The sequence below is a fragment of the Lepidochelys kempii genome, chromosome 26 (genome assembly GCF_965140265.1).
Source record: "Lepidochelys kempii isolate rLepKem1 chromosome 26, rLepKem1.hap2, whole genome shotgun sequence".
Classification (NCBI taxonomy): Eukaryota; Metazoa; Chordata; order Testudines; family Cheloniidae; genus Lepidochelys; species Lepidochelys kempii.
The window spans coordinates 11,051,415-11,069,193 of record NC_133281.1 but is presented as its reverse complement, the minus strand read 5'-3'; the positions used below and the strand labels follow the sequence as shown (position 1 = coordinate 11,069,193).

Below are 17,779 nucleotides of genomic sequence, written 5' to 3'. Positions count from 1 at the left end.
AAATGGCTTGCTGCAAGTATGCTGCTAGTTTTGGTGCAGTGGGAGTCTCTCCCCTGGGAAATCCAGCCTTTGAGATGTGCAGTATTCTGCTATTTATTTTTTAAAATTGTGGTGACCCTGAAAATTCTTTGGGTCAGTGTTTAGTGTGTGCCCTTTGGATCTGGATACCTGCACAAATATTTCCCCCCTGTTTCAATACAAGCAAAACTGTTCCTGGATGCTGGAATGTCTTGTTCAGTAATATGAAAGGTGTCAGAGCTTTGGCAGTACCAGTGTGTTCGCATCTCGTTCCTGGTGAAGCAGAGAGATTTCCTGTCCGAAGAATCGAAAACAGAGTACAAAAGAAGCATTAGCGTAGTTGTGTTTGGGTTATGATGTAATGTAAAAATATAAGCAGAGTAGGATCTTCTCCCTCCCTCGCTGCAAACATTGAAGCAAAGATCGGAGGCAAGCTAGCTTTGAGAAAGCTTTGTTGAATTCCAAAAGAAACAGTTAAATTAGAGATTATCATCATAGCCAGAATTAAAGGTGAGGGACCCTTTGGCTGCAGGGAATGCAAAAAGGTAGAAAATGAAGGTTGTGTGTGTGTGGAGAGAGTGGGGTGCTAAATTACTTGAAACCACTGTATGTTGAATTGGTGTGCTTTTGTGGACAACTCTCCTCTGTTGGATGGAATCTAAACTATTTAGTTGCATGTTCTTGGTCCTGTACTAACAACAGCCGTCGGCTTCTCCTGTTGGTCAAGTGACAGGGGCCTTTGCTTTTGGAGCAGGAGGGCCTGAGTTCTGTTCCTGCTCTGAGTAGAGCTGGTTGGAAATGTCATTGAATCTGAAATTTCTGGTGCCTGGGAAGCCCTGGGAGACCCAGCTTGAGGTGGGGCTCTCAGGACTTTAGGATTCCCAGCTTGTTAGCAAGAAATTTGGAAGCACTGGGAACCCTGGCTCTAGCCAGGGCTCTTTGTGTCTAGCCTCCAGTCCTGCAGGCTGGAAATCTTTGCGGGGAGGGAGAGGGCTCCGAGCTTTCAAGCTTACTGACACAGAGCTGGGAGCCTGAAGGTTCTGGGGCAGGTTTCCAGTGTCTGTGGATCTGTAACAGCTCTGGGACAGGAACCCCAGTGTTTCCAGACTCTTGAGCCAGCTTTCTCCCCAAGCTACCTGCTTGCGAGTTGACTAGTCTGAATAGCTAGCTGCCCTGGGAGACTGAGGGCTTTGGATAGTCTTTGTGGAGGTGCTGCCCCTGGGAACTTGGGTAGGTCCTGAGTAAAACTGACATCCTGTGTTGCAGCCAGCTCTAGTTCGGAGGGGTAATGTTATTCAGCATAGCAATATCTGTAAAGTTCTACAGGGCCCCTGATTTATTGTAAAAATTGTGGCTAGCTAAAAATACAACCTGAAAGAACTGAGAACATTTATCTACTTTAGTGTCTCGCCTGTGATTTCTTAAACTAGTTTAATCACTAAATGGTTTAGAACGGGGCGGGCAAACTCTTTGGCCTGACGGCCACATCAGGTTTCCGAAATTGTATGGAGGGCCGGTTAGGGGAGGCTGTGCCTCCCCAAACAGCCAGGTGTGGCCAAGCCACCTCCCCCTATCTGGCCCCCCCTGCTTCTCACACCTGAGTACCTGCCCCATCCAACCCCCCCATTCCCTGACCGCCCCCAGACCTCCCGCCCCTGACTGCCCCCCAAAGCCCCATCCAACCCCCCCTCCTTCTTGACTGCCCCCCTTGAACCCTGCCCCCATTCAACCCCCCTGTTCCCTGCCCTCCGACTGCCCCAACCCCTATCCACACACCTGCCCCGCTATCCAACCCCTCCTGCCCCCTTACCATGCTTCCTGGAGCACCGGTGGCTCAGGGTGCTGCAGCCACGCCGTCCAGAGCACCAGGACAGGCAGCTGCACCGCCCGGCTGGAGCCAGCCACGCCACCGTGCAGCACAGAGCACCGGGTCAGGCCGCGGCTCTGCAGCTGCATTGCCCGGCAAGAGCTCGCAGCCGTGCCACCCAGAGCACAGTGAGCTGAGGCTTTGGGAGAGGGGGAAAATCAGGGGAGGGGCCGGGGGCTTAGGGGCCAGGCAGGAGGGTCCCGCAGGCTGTAGTTTGCCCACCTATGGTTTAGAAGGCATGCTTATATTAGGAGGATGTAAATAAGAACCTAAATAGATCATAACAGTTGCTGTTAACTTTACATTCACCCTATTAGCTCTGCTCTCTTGGCAATAGTGGTCCTGAAATCTGAATGCATGGATGACTTAAAGTTCAAATACCTTAAGGCAAGTATCAGAGTAACAGCCGTGTTAGTTTGTATTCGCAAAAAGAAAAGGAGGACTTGTGGCACCTTAGAGACTAACCAATTTATTTGAGCATAAGCTTTCGTGAGCTACAGCTCACTTCATCGGATGCATGCAATGGAAAATACAGTGGGGAGATTTATATACACAGAGAACATGGAACAATGGGTGTTACCATACACACTATAATGAGAGTGATCAGGTAAAGTGAGCTATCACCAGCAGGAGAGTGGGGGGGGGGGAAGGGCTCTCTTTGTATTGATAATCAAGATGGGCCATTTCCAGCAGTTAACAAGAATGTCTGATGAAGGGAAGGGGGTGGGGGGGGAATAAACATGGGGAAATAGGTTTCAGAGTAACAGCCATGTTAGTCTGTATTCGCAAAAAGAAAAGGAATACTTGTGGCACCTTAGAGACTAACCAATTTATTTGAGCATAAGCTTTCGTGAGCTACAGCTCACTTCATCGGATGCATACTGTGGAAACTGCAGAAGACATTATATACACAGAGACCATGAAACAATACCTCCTCCCACCCCACTCTCCTGCTGGTAATAGCTTATCTAAAAAAAGGAGTACTTGTGGCACCTTAGAGACTAACCAATTTATTTGAGCATAAGCTTTCCTGAGCTACAGCTCACTTCATCGGATGCATACTTAAGGCAAGTACTTTATCAGGAAATCTGAACCTGTTTGGTTGCACCCATAGCAAATGATCCAGCCTTTGTAATGCTATTGCCTTCTTGCCTGGGGCAAGTAAGATTTATTTTTGTTCGTTTTTTTGTTTTTGTTAAGGGCAAATATAATATTTTATTCATCACAATCATCATGGCAAGGGGCAGATGTGTGGATTTGGTGGTTGGGCTGGTAAGGTTTGGTTATACAAGGCTTCTGTAATGCAGTACTCACAGGGCAAATCAGTTTGCTGGCTGTAATCCGGATGGATGAAGTGAGTCTGTGGTGTGGATGCCCTTAACCAGTTCAGACTGACCTCAGAAATAGTTTGAAAACAGGTTTTGTAAAATGATCTGGCCTAATAGTCTGTAAATAATCAAACCAGTAAAATACTATAGCGGGACTTTTTTTTTTAAAGGCTGAATAATTTTAGGTCTAATATTGTTTGTAGTTATTCAGGATGTAATCTATCTGATGATTGCTGCAAGCGTCAGGAAGGAGGGGTTTTTTTTTCATCCCATTAACACCATTGCACAACTAGTTAGGTGCTTTTCTCTGAGGCATCAGCTAATGGCAACTACTTGAGGTAGGATGCTAGATTTGATGGAACAATAATATCCTTTAATTTGGAAAAATCGTGTCTTTCATATATAAGGACACTTACATGTATTTGGGCAGTAAAGAAGCCATCTGGTGCACAAGTATTGTTCCTCCACAAAATGGATGTTTTTCCTGCTCGCTTTCTTAGGTACTTTGAAAAGCCGATGATGTAAAAGTAAGCTAACTATCCTATCTGTAGGCTGCAGCCATAATAACAATCATCTGCTCATTTCTGCCCATCAGTTGAGTATCGCTGCACAGACTTAGCATCTTCTCGTCACTCAGTGGTTCACAGAGTTTTCCAGTTGAAACCAGCAGGTAAATGACAGGGATCCAATCCTGCAGGATGTTGAGCCCCCGCTACTCCCGGTGGAGTACATAGAAATTCGGGGTGATTGGCATCTCACAGAATTGTGCATTGGTTAAAGAAACATAGAAATATAGGGCTGGAAGGGATGTCAAGAAACCATCAAGTCCATCTCCCTGTGCTGAGGTAGGATTAAGTTATACCTACCTTATGTACTACTTTCTTTTGGTGCCTAGGTTTCGTGGTTAATATTAGAACATGTTTTGGCGTTTGGTTTCTCCATCAGTTTCATTTGTAGAGAAGTCCTTGCTTCCCTCCCCTCTCCCAGTTTGTAAGGTGTTTTTATTTAACCAGAAAAGGAGCACTTGTGACACCTTAGAGACTAACAAATTTATTTGAGCATAAGCTTTCGTGAGTTAGTGAGCTGTAGCTCACGAAAGGTTATGCTCAAATAAATTGGTTAGTCTCTAAGGTGCCACAAGTCCTCCTTTTCTTTTTGCGAATACAGACTAACACAGCTGCTACTCTGAAACCTTTATTTAACCAGGTGTGTGTGTGTTTGATCTAATTTAGGCCCTGTTATTGCAACAAATTCTGCACAGACAGAGCTCGTTCCAAGATCAAGACCTTAATCATTATCATTAGGACAAAGGAGTCCTTTAGTGTTAGTGCATGGATGAACTAGTAGGATAGTAGGAATTACTCTAAAAATATAACAGGTTTCAGAGTAGCAGCCGTGTTAGTCTGTATTCGCAAAAAGAACAGGAGGACTTGTGGCACCTTAGAGACGAACCAATTTATTTGAGCATAAGCTTTCGTGAGCTACAGCTGATGAAGTGAGCTGTAGCTCAGGAAAGCTTATGCTCAGATAAATTGGTTCGTCTCTAAGGTGCCACAGGTACTCCTGTTCTTTTTTCTAAAAATATAAGGCAACCTTACAGCATGGTACAAATACACAGTAAATTAACATTGCCTAAGAGCAGGGGTCTCAAACTCAATTTACCTTAGGGTCAGTGCCAGTCCTCAAATCCTCCCAGCAGGCCAGTAATGTCACTCCTGCTGCCCAGAACTGCCCTCCCCTCCACAGCTCCCCCACCTACCTAAGGCTCTGGGAGTTTGGGTCGGGGAGGAGGACTGGGGTAGGGGATTGGGGTGCAGGCTCTGGGAGGCAGTTTGGGTGCAGAAGAGGTGAGAGGTTGGGCTCGGGGAGGGACTTTGGGTGGGAGATGGGGTCTGGGGTGCAGGCTCTGGGATGGAATTTGGGTGCTTGGTGCAGGGGGGAGGGGTGCAGGCTCTGGGAGGGAGTTTGGGGGCAGGAGGGTGAGTATGGGAAAGGGGTGGGGGTGCAGGCTCTGGGAGGGAGTGTAGGCGTAGGAGGGGGTGCGGGGAGGGGGTGCAGGCTCTGGGAGGGAGTTTGGGGGCAGGAGGGTGAGTATGGGAAAGGGGTGGGGGTGCAGGCTCTGGGAGGGAGTGTAGGCGTAGGAGGGGGTGCGGGGAGGGGGTGCAGGCTCTGGGAGGGAGTTTGGGGGCGGGAGGGGTGTGTGGGAAAGGGTTTGGGGCGCAGGCTCTGGGAGGGAGTGTAGGCGTAGGAGGGGGTGCGGGGAGGGGGTGCAGGCTCTGGGAGGGAGTTTGGGGGCAGGAGGGTGAGTATGGGAAAGGGGTGGGGGTGCAGGCTCTGGGAGGGAGTGTAGGCATAGGAGGGGGTGCGGGGAGGGGGTGCAGGCTCTGGGAGGGAGTTTGGGGGCGGGAGGGGTGTGTGGGAAAGGGTTTGGGGCGCAGGCTCTGGGAGGGGGTCGGGCGGTGTGGCGCTTACGTGGGGCTCCAAGGTGGGGTGGGCCGGGGGGGGGCCTCCGTGCACTGCTGCCCCCAGGCACTGCCCCCACAGCTTTCCACTGGCTGCAGGGGCGCTCGGGGCAGGAGCAGCGCGCAGAGGCACAGCCCTGCCACGCCGTGGGGCTGGCAGATGCTGCTCAGCTCCGCCGTGCTGCCGGGGCCCCGGGCCATTATAAATCGCTAGTGCGGGGGCAGGGGGAGGGGCAGCAAGGCAGAGACCTGGCCTCAAAACTGCTGGAGCCCCACGGGCCATACTGGGGAGGTTTGCAGGCCGCAGATGGGCCGCAAGTTTGAGACCCCTGCCTTAGAGCTTATGTACACACGAAGTCATTCAAGAACAGTTGTTCCTGAATAACTCCATGTGTTGACGCTCTTATTGTAGAACAAGAGTGCCTTGTTTCTGTTTAGCTTAACCCAAGTGAGTTAAGTCCTGTTCCAGAATAACTTCTTGTGTAGACAGTCCCTAAATACTGTGATTACTTGCAGTAGCAATAATGGTTTACATTGTGAGCTGTCTGAGGCAGGGACATTTCATTTTGTGTTTGTACAAGTGCTTAGCATGTTGCTGCTGCTATTAGAAATAAATAAAGCTTCTGTTGGATCTCAGCCCGTTAAGCTTCACAGCAGCCGTTTTGTAGACTAAGTTTACCCATCACAGAGAAATCAAGTGACTCGCTCAAGGTCATGCAGTGCTAAGCAAGGCATAGAACTCAAAAGTCCCTTGCTCTAACTGCTGGTCAGTAGTAGGAGACTGAATTCTCTGGTAACGGCTCTGCAGTAAATAATTTGTTCCAACGTCCTCTCAGTCAAATTAGTGCTTTTCTTTTATTTCAGAACAAATGTGGATTCAGTTTATGAGACTAGATTTCGAAGGGCTTGTTTACAATGGCAATTTACAGCGCTACAACTTCCTCGCTCAGGGATGTGACCCCCCCCCCCCCGAGTGCAGCAAGTTTCAGTGCTATAAAGCACCAGTGTAGCTAGAAAGCATCCAGTGCCCCAGCGCTGGATCCGCGCCCCTCGTAGAGGTGGTTTTTTTAGAGCACTGCGAGATCTACCTTGATAGTAATCCTAGCCAGAAATTAGTCCCTTTCCTAATACTTTTTTTTGGTTGAAAATTGCAGTACTATCATAGTAATTGCCTAGGAAGAAATTATACATACGTTAATCAGGCTTAATTGTTTTTTATTGCTTTATGATGCTGGAGTCACCTACTTATTAATGCTAGTGATCATCTCAGGAAATCATGTAGATGCATTTTTAATGTGCCTGCAAGGATCTGTTGGAAAAATACCTGGAAGATGCTACCTTAAGGAATGGTGTGAAGTTGGATGATTTTATTTTTTAATCCCAGTGTTCTTGGCAGTGTTCTTTTTGATTATGAATAGGAGGAGGAAAAGAGGTTGGTTTCAGGCAACATAATTTGTCATTCTGAATTGAATGCAATGATTAACTCCCTTGTGATGTTTCATTCTTGTTTCCTTGTTGCACCATAGTTTGTCCTGTCAGAGTGAGCTAATGATCTCAAAAGAAGTCTGTTTGTATGATACCCTTGCCAACACAGCCTAGCCATTAATAATGCCAACAGCTACGGCGTGCACTGACACAGATGTTGCAGTGTATAGTTAGGTGGGTGCCACAAAGAAGCATTTCTCTGTCTCAGGACTGGAGTACTAGAAACCTGTACTAAGCGCATGTCTAGCAGAGAAAGGTCTAACAAGATGCAAATGCTAGAAGTTGAAGCTAGATCATTTCAGACAGGAAATAAGGCGTATGTTTTTCACACTGAGAGTAATTAGAACAATTTACCAAGGATCATGGTGGAGTCTCCATGATTGACCATTTTTAAATGAAGATTGGATTTTTTTAAAACAAGATATGTATGCTCTAAGAATGATTTTGGGGGAGATCTCTGCCCTGTGACCTAAACTTGCATGGTCACAATGGTCCCCTCTAGCCATTGGAATATATAAATCAGTGCAGTTTGCTTGGCAAGTCCCTAGGGGACACTGGGAGCCCCAAAAGTTGAGAGTTTCAAGGCTTCCAGGCTCTTGGCTCCCCAGCCTGGCTCCAGGGTAGAACCAGCAGGAAACCAGGCAGGTAGGGTGGAACCTGTCTGGTTTCCCTTGGAATTGCTTGGAAATTGACATGTCCCCGGGGAATCTTTAGATTTCAACAAAATTAGCATTTTCTGACAAAAGAATACACTCCTTTCCAACCAGCTCCACCCATAACACTCCAAACAGTTGTTATCTTTTTATCTGCTTGAATGGGGGTGGGGGAAACTGACCATCAGAGAGTGGGAAAGTCACTACTGGGGCTTTGCTTTTGTGAAAGTGGCATGCTTCTGGTACTTAATAACCTGCGCTCGAGTTGTATAATAGAAGTGGCAGCATTTTGGTGCTGATTGAAATGATCTCTTTGTTCAGTTTACAAGTAAAAAGATGTTCTTTTCCCCAGCTGCCGGCCCAAGACTTGACCCTGGGCTCAGAGAGAGAGAAATGGCTTGTCTTCATCTCACTCGTTATCACCAGAAACAAAGGTTCTGCAGGTCAAATTATTCTTTCAGATATGGCTGTACGGCCTCATTGTCTTCAAAGTGTGTTTTTAGTTATACCAATGTAATGGCATTCCTTTCCCTGGGTTTGCACAGGTATAACTGAAGTTGTGATCTGAAGACAGTGAGGTTGCACAAGTACACCTGGGGGCATAAATTGATCTGCAGAACCTGGTGGTTAGGGGGGGAAAAACCTTTCCGTTGCAAATGGAGCAAATCTGATAGAGAAACCAGTTGAAACAACAAACACAGAATTCCATTCTGATTCTTTTTTAATCAGTCACCATGCAGAACTATGTTTAAAAACAAAAAAAGACACAGAACCTAAATCTTGCTAGAAACCCCTTTTAAAAATATTACAAGAATAAATCTCAAACGAAAATATTTTTTACGTTTCGATTGGTGTCTTCCCTTGCAGTGCTGTGAACCAAAGGTTCACTGTGTTAGTGCATGGAAACCAGAAAGTAAAAGACTAGAAACTTATTCCAAACAAAAGTGAAATTGAAAAGTCTATTTTTTATTGTTAATACATCACTCAGCATGGACAAACAGCATAGATGGTGAGAGGATTTTTCAGATATTTAGTTTTTTAACCACTAGTTTTGCTCATAACATAGGTAAGGAAATTTATTTTTTACCCGGTATATCATATTTTTAAAGTGATTAATCAGTCTGTGCTGCCTTTGTATTTGTATTGCATTACCGTTCCACCTTCCCCTCTCTCAGAAGGGTTTTGAAACCCGTTTCTCCTGCTTTTCCTCTGCCGTGCTTAGTTTTAGAAATTTTGGTTTACTATGAAGATCTCCATTATCCTCCCAAGTGGGATAGAGCTAAAGGCTGAAGCCAACCGGAACTGAATCTTTGTCTCCTCCTCTTCCTTTCGGAACATGTCTTCAATTTCTTGACCTATTCTGTATTCGTTGTAATGACTGCCTTTTCTGTCACTGACCGTTCTGATTCGCGAACTCTACATTTCTGGTGCCGAGAGCGATCTTCCTTCTCAACCTTTTCCTCTGCCTCTTGTGACATTTTTAGCCTTGGATCCAAATTTCTTCTTTGCTGACCTCCTGAGTGAGCTGTTTGGTGTTTTTAGAACATTCGTACATTTTTAGTGCTCAAGACAAGTGCCAGATTGACAGCTTTACAGATGAAAGTTTCCTTTTAGCTACAGAACAAATAGAAAATAGGCAGCGATGTGTCTCAAGCCTATTCCAGATGAACCATCTCTAAGTGGGGGAGGATAGTTTGGTCTTGATGCTCATTCAGTTCTTGGCATCTTGTTAAGAGTGCTGTAGCAGTTGTGATTCTGTGGTGTAGATACCTGTCCACTAGAAACTGGACAGAGACCATGAGACCACCAACTCATTTTGCATATGAATGGAAACTAAACAGTCATTATATAGTAATTTTCAGTTTCTACTGATTTAGGCTGTCTCTCTGACCTGGGGAGATTTGGGAAGCCAAAAGAGTTTGAATTATCTGATCTCCACATTCTATGTTCTGCAAATTTCTTTTCCCCTCTGCACCCTTTGGTCTTCAGAATCTCTCTCCCTAGCTTGGGAAGAGAATTAGAAGCATTTCATATCAGAATAATAGAATATCAGGGTTGGAAGGGACTTCAGGAGGTCATCTAGTCCAACCCCCTGCTCGAAGCAGGACCGATCCTTAAATAAATCATCCCAGCCAGGGCTTTGTCAAGCCTGACCTTAAAAACCTCTAAGGAAGGAGATTCCACTACTTCCCGAGGTAACCCATTCCAGTGTTTCACCACCCTCTTAGTGAAAAAGTTTTTCCTAATATCCAACCTAAACCTCTCCCACTGTAACTTGAGACTATTGCTCCTTGTTCTGTCATCTGCCACCACTGAGAACAGCCGAGCTCCATCCTCTTTGGAACCCCCTTTCAGGTAGTTGAAAGCAGCTATCAAATCCCGCCTCATTTTTCTCTTCCGCAGACTTAACAATCCCAGTTCTCTCAGCCTCTCTCATAAGTCATGTGCTCCAGCCCCCTAATCATTTTTGTTGCCCTCCGCTGGACTCTTTCCAATTTTTCCACATGCTTCTTGTAGAGTGGGGCCCCGAACTGGACACCAATGTCGAATACAGGGGAATGATCATCTCTGCCTCCGTACACTAGTGCTTTCTCAGCGGCAGCCGCCTGAAATGGCCTAGGATTACATGCGGCTTTTTAGGAGTTTACTAAAGTAAGGCGTCGTTGTCCAGCCTTACAAGTGTACTGATTAGCAATAACAAAGGAAGGCCATGTTTACACTGCAGCCGCACAGTGAAGGCGCTGCAGCTGAGCCACTGTAGTGTGGATGCTTCCCTTATCAATGGAAGGGGTTTTTCCGTTAATCCGTGTCTCCGAAAGGTGGTAGGTAGGCTGATGAAAGATTTATCCTTCTGCCAGCTTAGCTGCTTCTCCACCAGGGGTTAGCCCGACCTGACTGTGGCGCTGAGGGTATGAAATTTGTGTCAGCCCTGATCGGTGTAGCTAGGTTGACCTGAGTGTTAGGGGTAGACTAGGCCAAAGCAACTGTGATCTGAGTAGCGCTGGTGATCGTAAGACTGGAAATTATTTAAAGGTTTTTAGGAGGCCCGAATGTAGTTGAAATGTGCTATCCTTCAGCCTCAGTGTCTTGAGATGGCAACTTTCTGCAGTCTGTTGAGTTGCAGAGAGGGGCGTGGTTGTGTGCTTGAGGAATGCAGTTCTGGAAATATAAGAAACTAAACATATTTAATTAGCAGACAGTAAAATTCTAAGCCAAATGGGTGGGATGGGATTGGAAGAGGGTCAGGAAGGGATCCTTAAAATGAAATGTTTCGAACTGCAGGAGAGAGAGTTATCTAACTGCAGATATGATTGCTTGCAATGTCTATACTGTTGGCTTGCAAGGCTTGTGGAAAGCCCATCCCTACTCACTCAGCGGCTACAGGAAGCTTCCCGGGCCGCACCCCATCCCAGCTGGCAGCCCCAGAGTGGAATTTACAAGAATCCTGTTCAGAATGTTCTGAGCAAAATCGTGAAACTGACTGGACTGTTGTAAATTGCACTCTCCTGCTCTGAACACTGAAGGCACCCCTACAGGTGGGGTGATGTGTCGAGTACAGACACTGCAGGCCCAGCTAGCTCTGGTATAAATAGCGCTGTAGACAGTGAGGCATGGCTTAGGGGGGTAGCGTGCCCTGCACACCTGAACCCTAGGGTATGTACCCTACGCAGCTCTGTTTGCACCCAAGCGCTGCCTCCCGTCGTGGTTTTCAGCAGTGTAATGTCCCACTGCCAGAGCCTTTCCCTGTCCCTGTGAAAGGCTCCAGCAGCTTCCAGCTGTCTCCCTGCTGACTGAGCTTTTCCTCACCATAGTGAAAGGCTCTGGCAGCGGGGAGCTGCCTCCCCCTGCCAGAGTATCACTGTGTGGCTACACATCGCAGTGATAAGTATGGACACAGCCTGGTTTTCACTGCAGCATGTAGCTACATGTACCCAACATGCGGCCTCAAGCGTAGACAAGATCCGAGTAGCCACAGAGGCATTCAAGTGGTCAGGGAAGAGGGGTGCAAGCGGGAAGCTGCTGCTTCTTTCCGAGTAGCTTGAAGGGATTGAGTAAAAAAGAAGAGGACCCTCTCTTCATCCAGGTTTTTCCACAACCGAGAGGGGATGAGGAGGAAATAGAGGTGCTTTACTTGCCGCAGCAGAAGAAGAAGAGAGAAGCTCCCTTCTCTTTGGTCATTTTCACTCCTCAGTTTGGAACTGAGGCCCTGGAAATGAGAAGACAAAGCTTCCCTTGCATGCCATCAGCTTGGGGATGGAAAGCTCCAAACTCATCTAACACCCACAAACGGAGCTCTATATCTGTCATAAATATAAAGGGAAGGGTAAACCCCTTTGAAATCCTTCCTGGCCAGGGGAAAGCTCCTCTCACCTGTAAAGGGTTAAGAAGCTAAAGGTAACCTCGCTGGCACCTGACCAAAATGACCAATGAGGAGACAAGATACTTTCAAAAGCTGGGAGGAGGGAGAGAAACAAAGGGTCTGTGTCTGTCTATATGCTGGTCTTTGTCGGGGATAGACCAGGAATGGAGTCTTAGAACTTTTAGTAAGTAATCTAGCTAGGTATGTGTTAGATTATGATTTCTTTAAATGGCTGAGAAAAGAATTGTGCTGAATAGAATAACTATTTCTGTCTGTGTATCTTTTTTGTAACTTAAGGTTTTGACTAGAGGGGTTCTCTATGTTTTTTAATCTAATTACCCTGTAAGATATCTACCATCCTGATTTTACAGGGGGGATTTCTTCATTTCTATTTACTTCTGTTTTTATTAAAAGTCGTCTTGTAAGAAACTGAATGCTTTTTCATTGTTCTCAGATCCAAGGGTTTGGGTCTGTGGTCACCTATGCAAATTGGTGAGGCTTTTTATCCAACATTTCCCAGGAAAGGGGGGGTGCAAGTGTTGGGAGGATTGTTCATTGTTCTTAAGTTCCAAGGGTCTGGGTCTGTAGTCACCTAGGCAAATTGGTGAGGCTTTTTACCAAACCTTGTCCAGGAAGTGGGGTGCAAGGTTTTGGGAAGTATTTTGGGGGGAAGGACACATCCAAACAGCTCTTCCCCAGTAACCAGTATTAGTTTGGTGGTGGTAGCGGCCAGTCCAAGGACAACGGGTGGAATATTTTGTACCTTGGGGAAGTTTTGACCTAAGCTGGTAAAGATAAGCTTAGGAGGTTTTTCATGCAGGTCCCCACATCTGTACCCTAGAGTTCAGAGTGGGGGAGGAACCTTGACAATATCAAAGAAGAAAGGATTGGCGGAAGGGCATCGGGGTCTAGGTCTAGGGTACAGTACTACCTTGATGCAAGTCCCCCATATCTGCTTGTCTGCCTCAGGGAAATAGGTACCTGGTAAACATTTCAAGGCTTTGTAACATGAGATTCGGTACATCTGTAAACCTAGAATTCTCTGCTTATACTGCTCAGTATAAAAAAGAAAACGATTAGAGGGTTTAGAATGATCTAGGATAATGTCAGTAACACAAGCTGTTGAAGGGCATGATCTTGCAGATGCTTACTTATGTGACTAGTCCTTATGTATATAAGTAGACCTATAGTCTTTGAGGTCTCCTTGCATGCGTAAAGACTACTTACCTGAGTATGGATGAGGAAGATGGAGACATATTGATTAAAAATATAGCCTACTTTTTCTAAAGTGAATTTGGAGTGCCCTTCTTTGAGTGATCTTAAAAATAACCAAATTTTTGACAATAATTGAGCATCCATTTTCTGAAAAACCCTCTAAGGTGTCTCATGTGGGGAACTCAAAATCACTAGTCTCTTTTGGAAGTTTACACTGTGTATGGGTGTAGGTGTATGTTTTAAATTTTCAAACTTGTTGCACTTTTATACTTACTGATGTCTTTTCTTTGTTAAAATGGTGGGGCAAGGTGAAGGAATAGTTTCTAGAACCAATGATCTTCATCCCAATAAATGTCATCATGGGTTGCTGCTTTATCGCAGTAGCAAATGGAATCTTTCTGAAAAAGATCCAAATAATTAAATTTTCATTATAGAGCTAAGTACTTATGTAGGCCTCCATCACCATAGTATGTGAGTGCCTGCCACGTGTTTAAAAATAGAAGTAACAATTTCTCTTTCTTCCTTTCCAGCCTAAAGGGGAAATAACTTGATTCATTTGTAAGGATTTTAGCGTGTATGAGTGAATGGGTGTGTTGCCTATCTGTCTGTGTGCAGAACTCCATTGAGGGGAAGCTGTGTTGAATAAATAAGTTCTGCATGTGGGTCCCAGTTTAGGGAAAAAAATCCTATTCAGAACAGTGCTTAAGTATGTGCTTAAATTAAGCATTTGCTTAAACAGTTTCCTGAATCTGAACTTAAGTTCTGAAATAGCTCAGCCGTGGTGGTACTGTCTTAGGGCAGTGAGTTCCATAGTTCATGTGAAAGTTCAGTCCCCAACTCAACCAAGCTTCTCTCTACTGGTTGACTGCTTTGTTCAGTTGGTTTTAGTGCCATGTAAATAGTGGGGCTAAGGGTTTAGTCTTGGCTTCCCAAGTCAACACTGTCGCTGCCCTTAGAGAACTTGGAATAGGTGTGGAAAGGATAAGAATTTAATGGTACTTTCCTGCAAGAGAATTGTAATGTACATTGGCAAGGGTTCACTTCAGCATGGCAAATCTTGCACCTTATCCTTTGTGCCCATGGAAATCCAACACAACAGTCTGTCATTTGGTGATTTATCATCAAGTTAAATGGACCACTCTTAAAATATAACTTTCTTTTCTATAGGCATCTTTGCTTACCTAAACTACCATGTTCCCCGGACAAGACGGGAGATCCTGGAGACCCTTATCAAAGGGCTTCAGAGATTGGAGTACAGAGGATATGATTCTGCAGGTAGGTCATTCGATAAAGTAACAATTCTTTTTGTTTTATACTGCAAATTGCCATTTTACCGGTATGCTTATTAGACAGGTGGTCACAAATAAGTCTTTGCTTTCTGCTGCGCTTTCCCGTTTTCAGGAAATTAAAACAGACAGTTCTACATTGTTGCACCAGAATACGTAAAACTTTTTGAGCAGTAATTGCAGATTTACATAAAAATATTCTCAACGCCTTTCATTCAGGAATTGGAGTGTGCCTTTTAATATAACAAGGGGTTATTTAGTCTTAATCTAAGGGATTTTGTACCATTATTCCTGAAGTTTGTCCCTCAGTTTTCTTGAATATGAAACACAGATGGTGCAACATAAGTTTCTGTGCTTCACAATTTGTTGGTTGTGTTTTGTGGGAAACCGTTAGGTGTGGGAATCGATGGAGGAAATGACAAAGACTGGGAGGCTAATGCCGGCAAAATCCAACTGATCAAAAAGAAAGGGAAAGTGAAGGCTCTGGATGAAGAGATTAACAGTATGTATTACACTTTACCTCTTCCCCTTTCCAAAAATATCCTGCGATTCTTTACACGTTAAGTGTAATCTCATGTATATGGATCAATATATTATGTATATTGAGATCTTATGTATCGTGTATATTCTGTCCTTAGTATTGTTTGGGCGACATAATTTCTGAACAAGGAAGTCTTTGATCTGTCAAGTAAAACCATCAGCTAACTGTAGGCATGCCGCTATACTCACAATGGTACAGTGCTGTTTTACGTGGGAGAAAAATGTCTTTAATAGTGGAAGATGTAACTGAAAAAGTATTGATGAACATTTTAGGGTTTTTTCTAGGGCAAGGGAGTTTAAATATTCTTTAAGGGTTTGTTCATCAGAGAATCTGAAATTCACAAATTTGACTGATTATTTTGAATTAATGTCTGTGTTGTATCTATTAAGTGGAAATTTTCAGATCAGTACAGTTTAAGGCCCAAATCCAGCAAAGTACTTAAGCACATGCTTAACTTCACACTAGGGCTGTCAAGCGATTAAAAAAATTAATTGTGATTAATCATATGATTAAAAAATAATAGACTACTATTTATATAAATATTTTTGGATGTTTTCCACATTTTCAAATATATTGATTTCAGCTGCAACACAGGATACGAAGTGTACAGTGCTCACTTTATATTTATTTTTAGTATAAATATTTGCAATGTAAAAATAAAAGAATTAGCATTTTTCAGTTCACTTAATACAAGTACTGAAGTGCAAGCTCTCTATAATGAAAGTTGAACTTACAAATGTAGAATTATGTACAAAAAAATCTGCATTCAAAAATGTAAAACTTTAGAGCCTTCAAGTCCACTCAGTCCTACTTCTTGTAAAGCCAATCGCTCAGACAAAGAAGTTTGTTAACATTTGCAGGTGATAATGCTGCCCACTTCTTGTTGACAACATCACCTGAAAGTGAAAACAGGCATTCTCATGGCACTGATGTACCCAGTGTTACAAGATATTTACCTGCCAGCATAGGCACCGACTCCGTGGGTGCTCCGGGGCTGGAGCACCCACAGGGAAAAATTGGTGGGTGCTCTGCACCCAGCGGCAGCTCCCCACCCTGCCTCAGCTCTCCTCCTCCCCTGAGCGCGCCGTCCCCACTTCTCCTCCCAGCACTTGCCGCCGCGAAACAAGCTGTGGGAGGGAGAGGGGAGGAGCGGGAAGGCGTTGCGCTCAGGGGAAGAGGCGGGGCTGGGGCAGGGATTTGGGGAAGGAGTCCAATAGGGACATGGAGAGGGTGGGGTTGGGGTGGGGACTTCGGGGAAGGGGTTGGAAAGGCAGCGGGGCAGAAGGGGGCGGGAGGGCACGAGCACCCACTGACGCCAGACGAAGTTGGTGCCTATGCCTGCTAGATGCACTAAAGATTCATACGTCCCTGCATGCTTCAACCACCATTCCAGAGGACATGCATCCACTCTGATGATAGGTTCTTCTCAGTAACGAACCAAAGGAGTGCAGACCAATGCATGTTCATTTTCATCATCTGAGTCAGATGCCACCAGCAGAAGGTTGATTTTCTTTTTTGGTGGTTCAGGTTCTGTGATTTTTCACATCAGTGTATTGCTCTTTTAAGACTTCTGAAAGCATGCTCCACACCTCATCTCTCTCAGATTTTGGAAGGCACTTAAATTTTGGGTCAAATGCTGTAGCTATCTTTAGAAATCTCACATTGGTATCTTCTTTGCATTTTGTGAAATCTACAGTGAAAGTGTTCTTAAAATGAACAACATGCTGGGTCATTATCTGAGATTGCTATAACAAGAAATATATGTCAGAATGGGGGTAAAAGACAGAGCAGGAGACATACAATTCTCCCCCAAGGAGTTCAGTCACAAATGTAATGAACGCATTATTTCTTCAGTAAGCATCATCGGCATGGAAGCATGTCTTCTGGAATGGTGGCCAAAGCATGAAGGGGCATGCAAATGTTTAACATATCTGGCACATAAATACCTTGCAATGCCGGCTACAAAAGTGCCATGCGAACATCTGTTTTCACTTTCAGATGACGTAAATAAGAAGTAGGCCGCATTGTCTCCTGTAAATGTAAACAAACTTGTTTCTCTTAGTGATTGGCTGAACAAGAAGTAGGACTGAGTGGATTTGTAGGCTCTAAAGTTTTAAATTGTTTTGTTTTTGAGTGCAATTATCTAACAAACAAAAATCTACATTTGTAAGTTGCACTTTCACGATAAAGAGATTGCACTATGGTACTTGTATGAGGTGAATTGAAAAATACTATTTCTTATGTCATTTTTACAGTGCAAATATTTGTAATAAAAATAATATAAAGTGAGTACCGTACACTTTGTAGTCTGTGTTGTAATTGAAATCAATATATTTGAAAATGTAGAAAAACATCCAAAATATTTAATAAATTTCAATTGGCATTCTATTGTTTAACAGTGTGAATAAAACTGCGATTAATTGCGATTAATTTTTTTGAGTTAATCGCGTGAGTTAACTGCAATTAATCAACAGCCCTATTTCACATCTAAGAGCAGTCCCATTTAATTCACTAGGATTCACAAGTGCTTGTAAATGTTTGCTGGATTGTGGCCCATTTAGCTT

At 44.6% G+C, this 17,779-nt stretch overlaps 1 protein-coding gene across 2 annotated transcripts in view; it reads left to right on the top strand.

The window, feature by feature from the left end:
* The window catches only part of GFPT1 (glutamine--fructose-6-phosphate transaminase 1), a 52,879-nt gene that overhangs the window by 4,495 nt on the left and 30,605 nt on the right, over positions 1-17,779 (top strand). For both annotated transcript variants that reach the window (XM_073325270.1, XM_073325269.1), the window contains exons 2-3: positions 14,556-14,663; positions 15,069-15,176. In XM_073325270.1, coding sequence (XP_073181371.1) covers positions 14,556-14,663; positions 15,069-15,176 — 216 coding nt within the window. The remainder of the gene's footprint in view (positions 1-14,555; positions 14,664-15,068; positions 15,177-17,779) is intronic.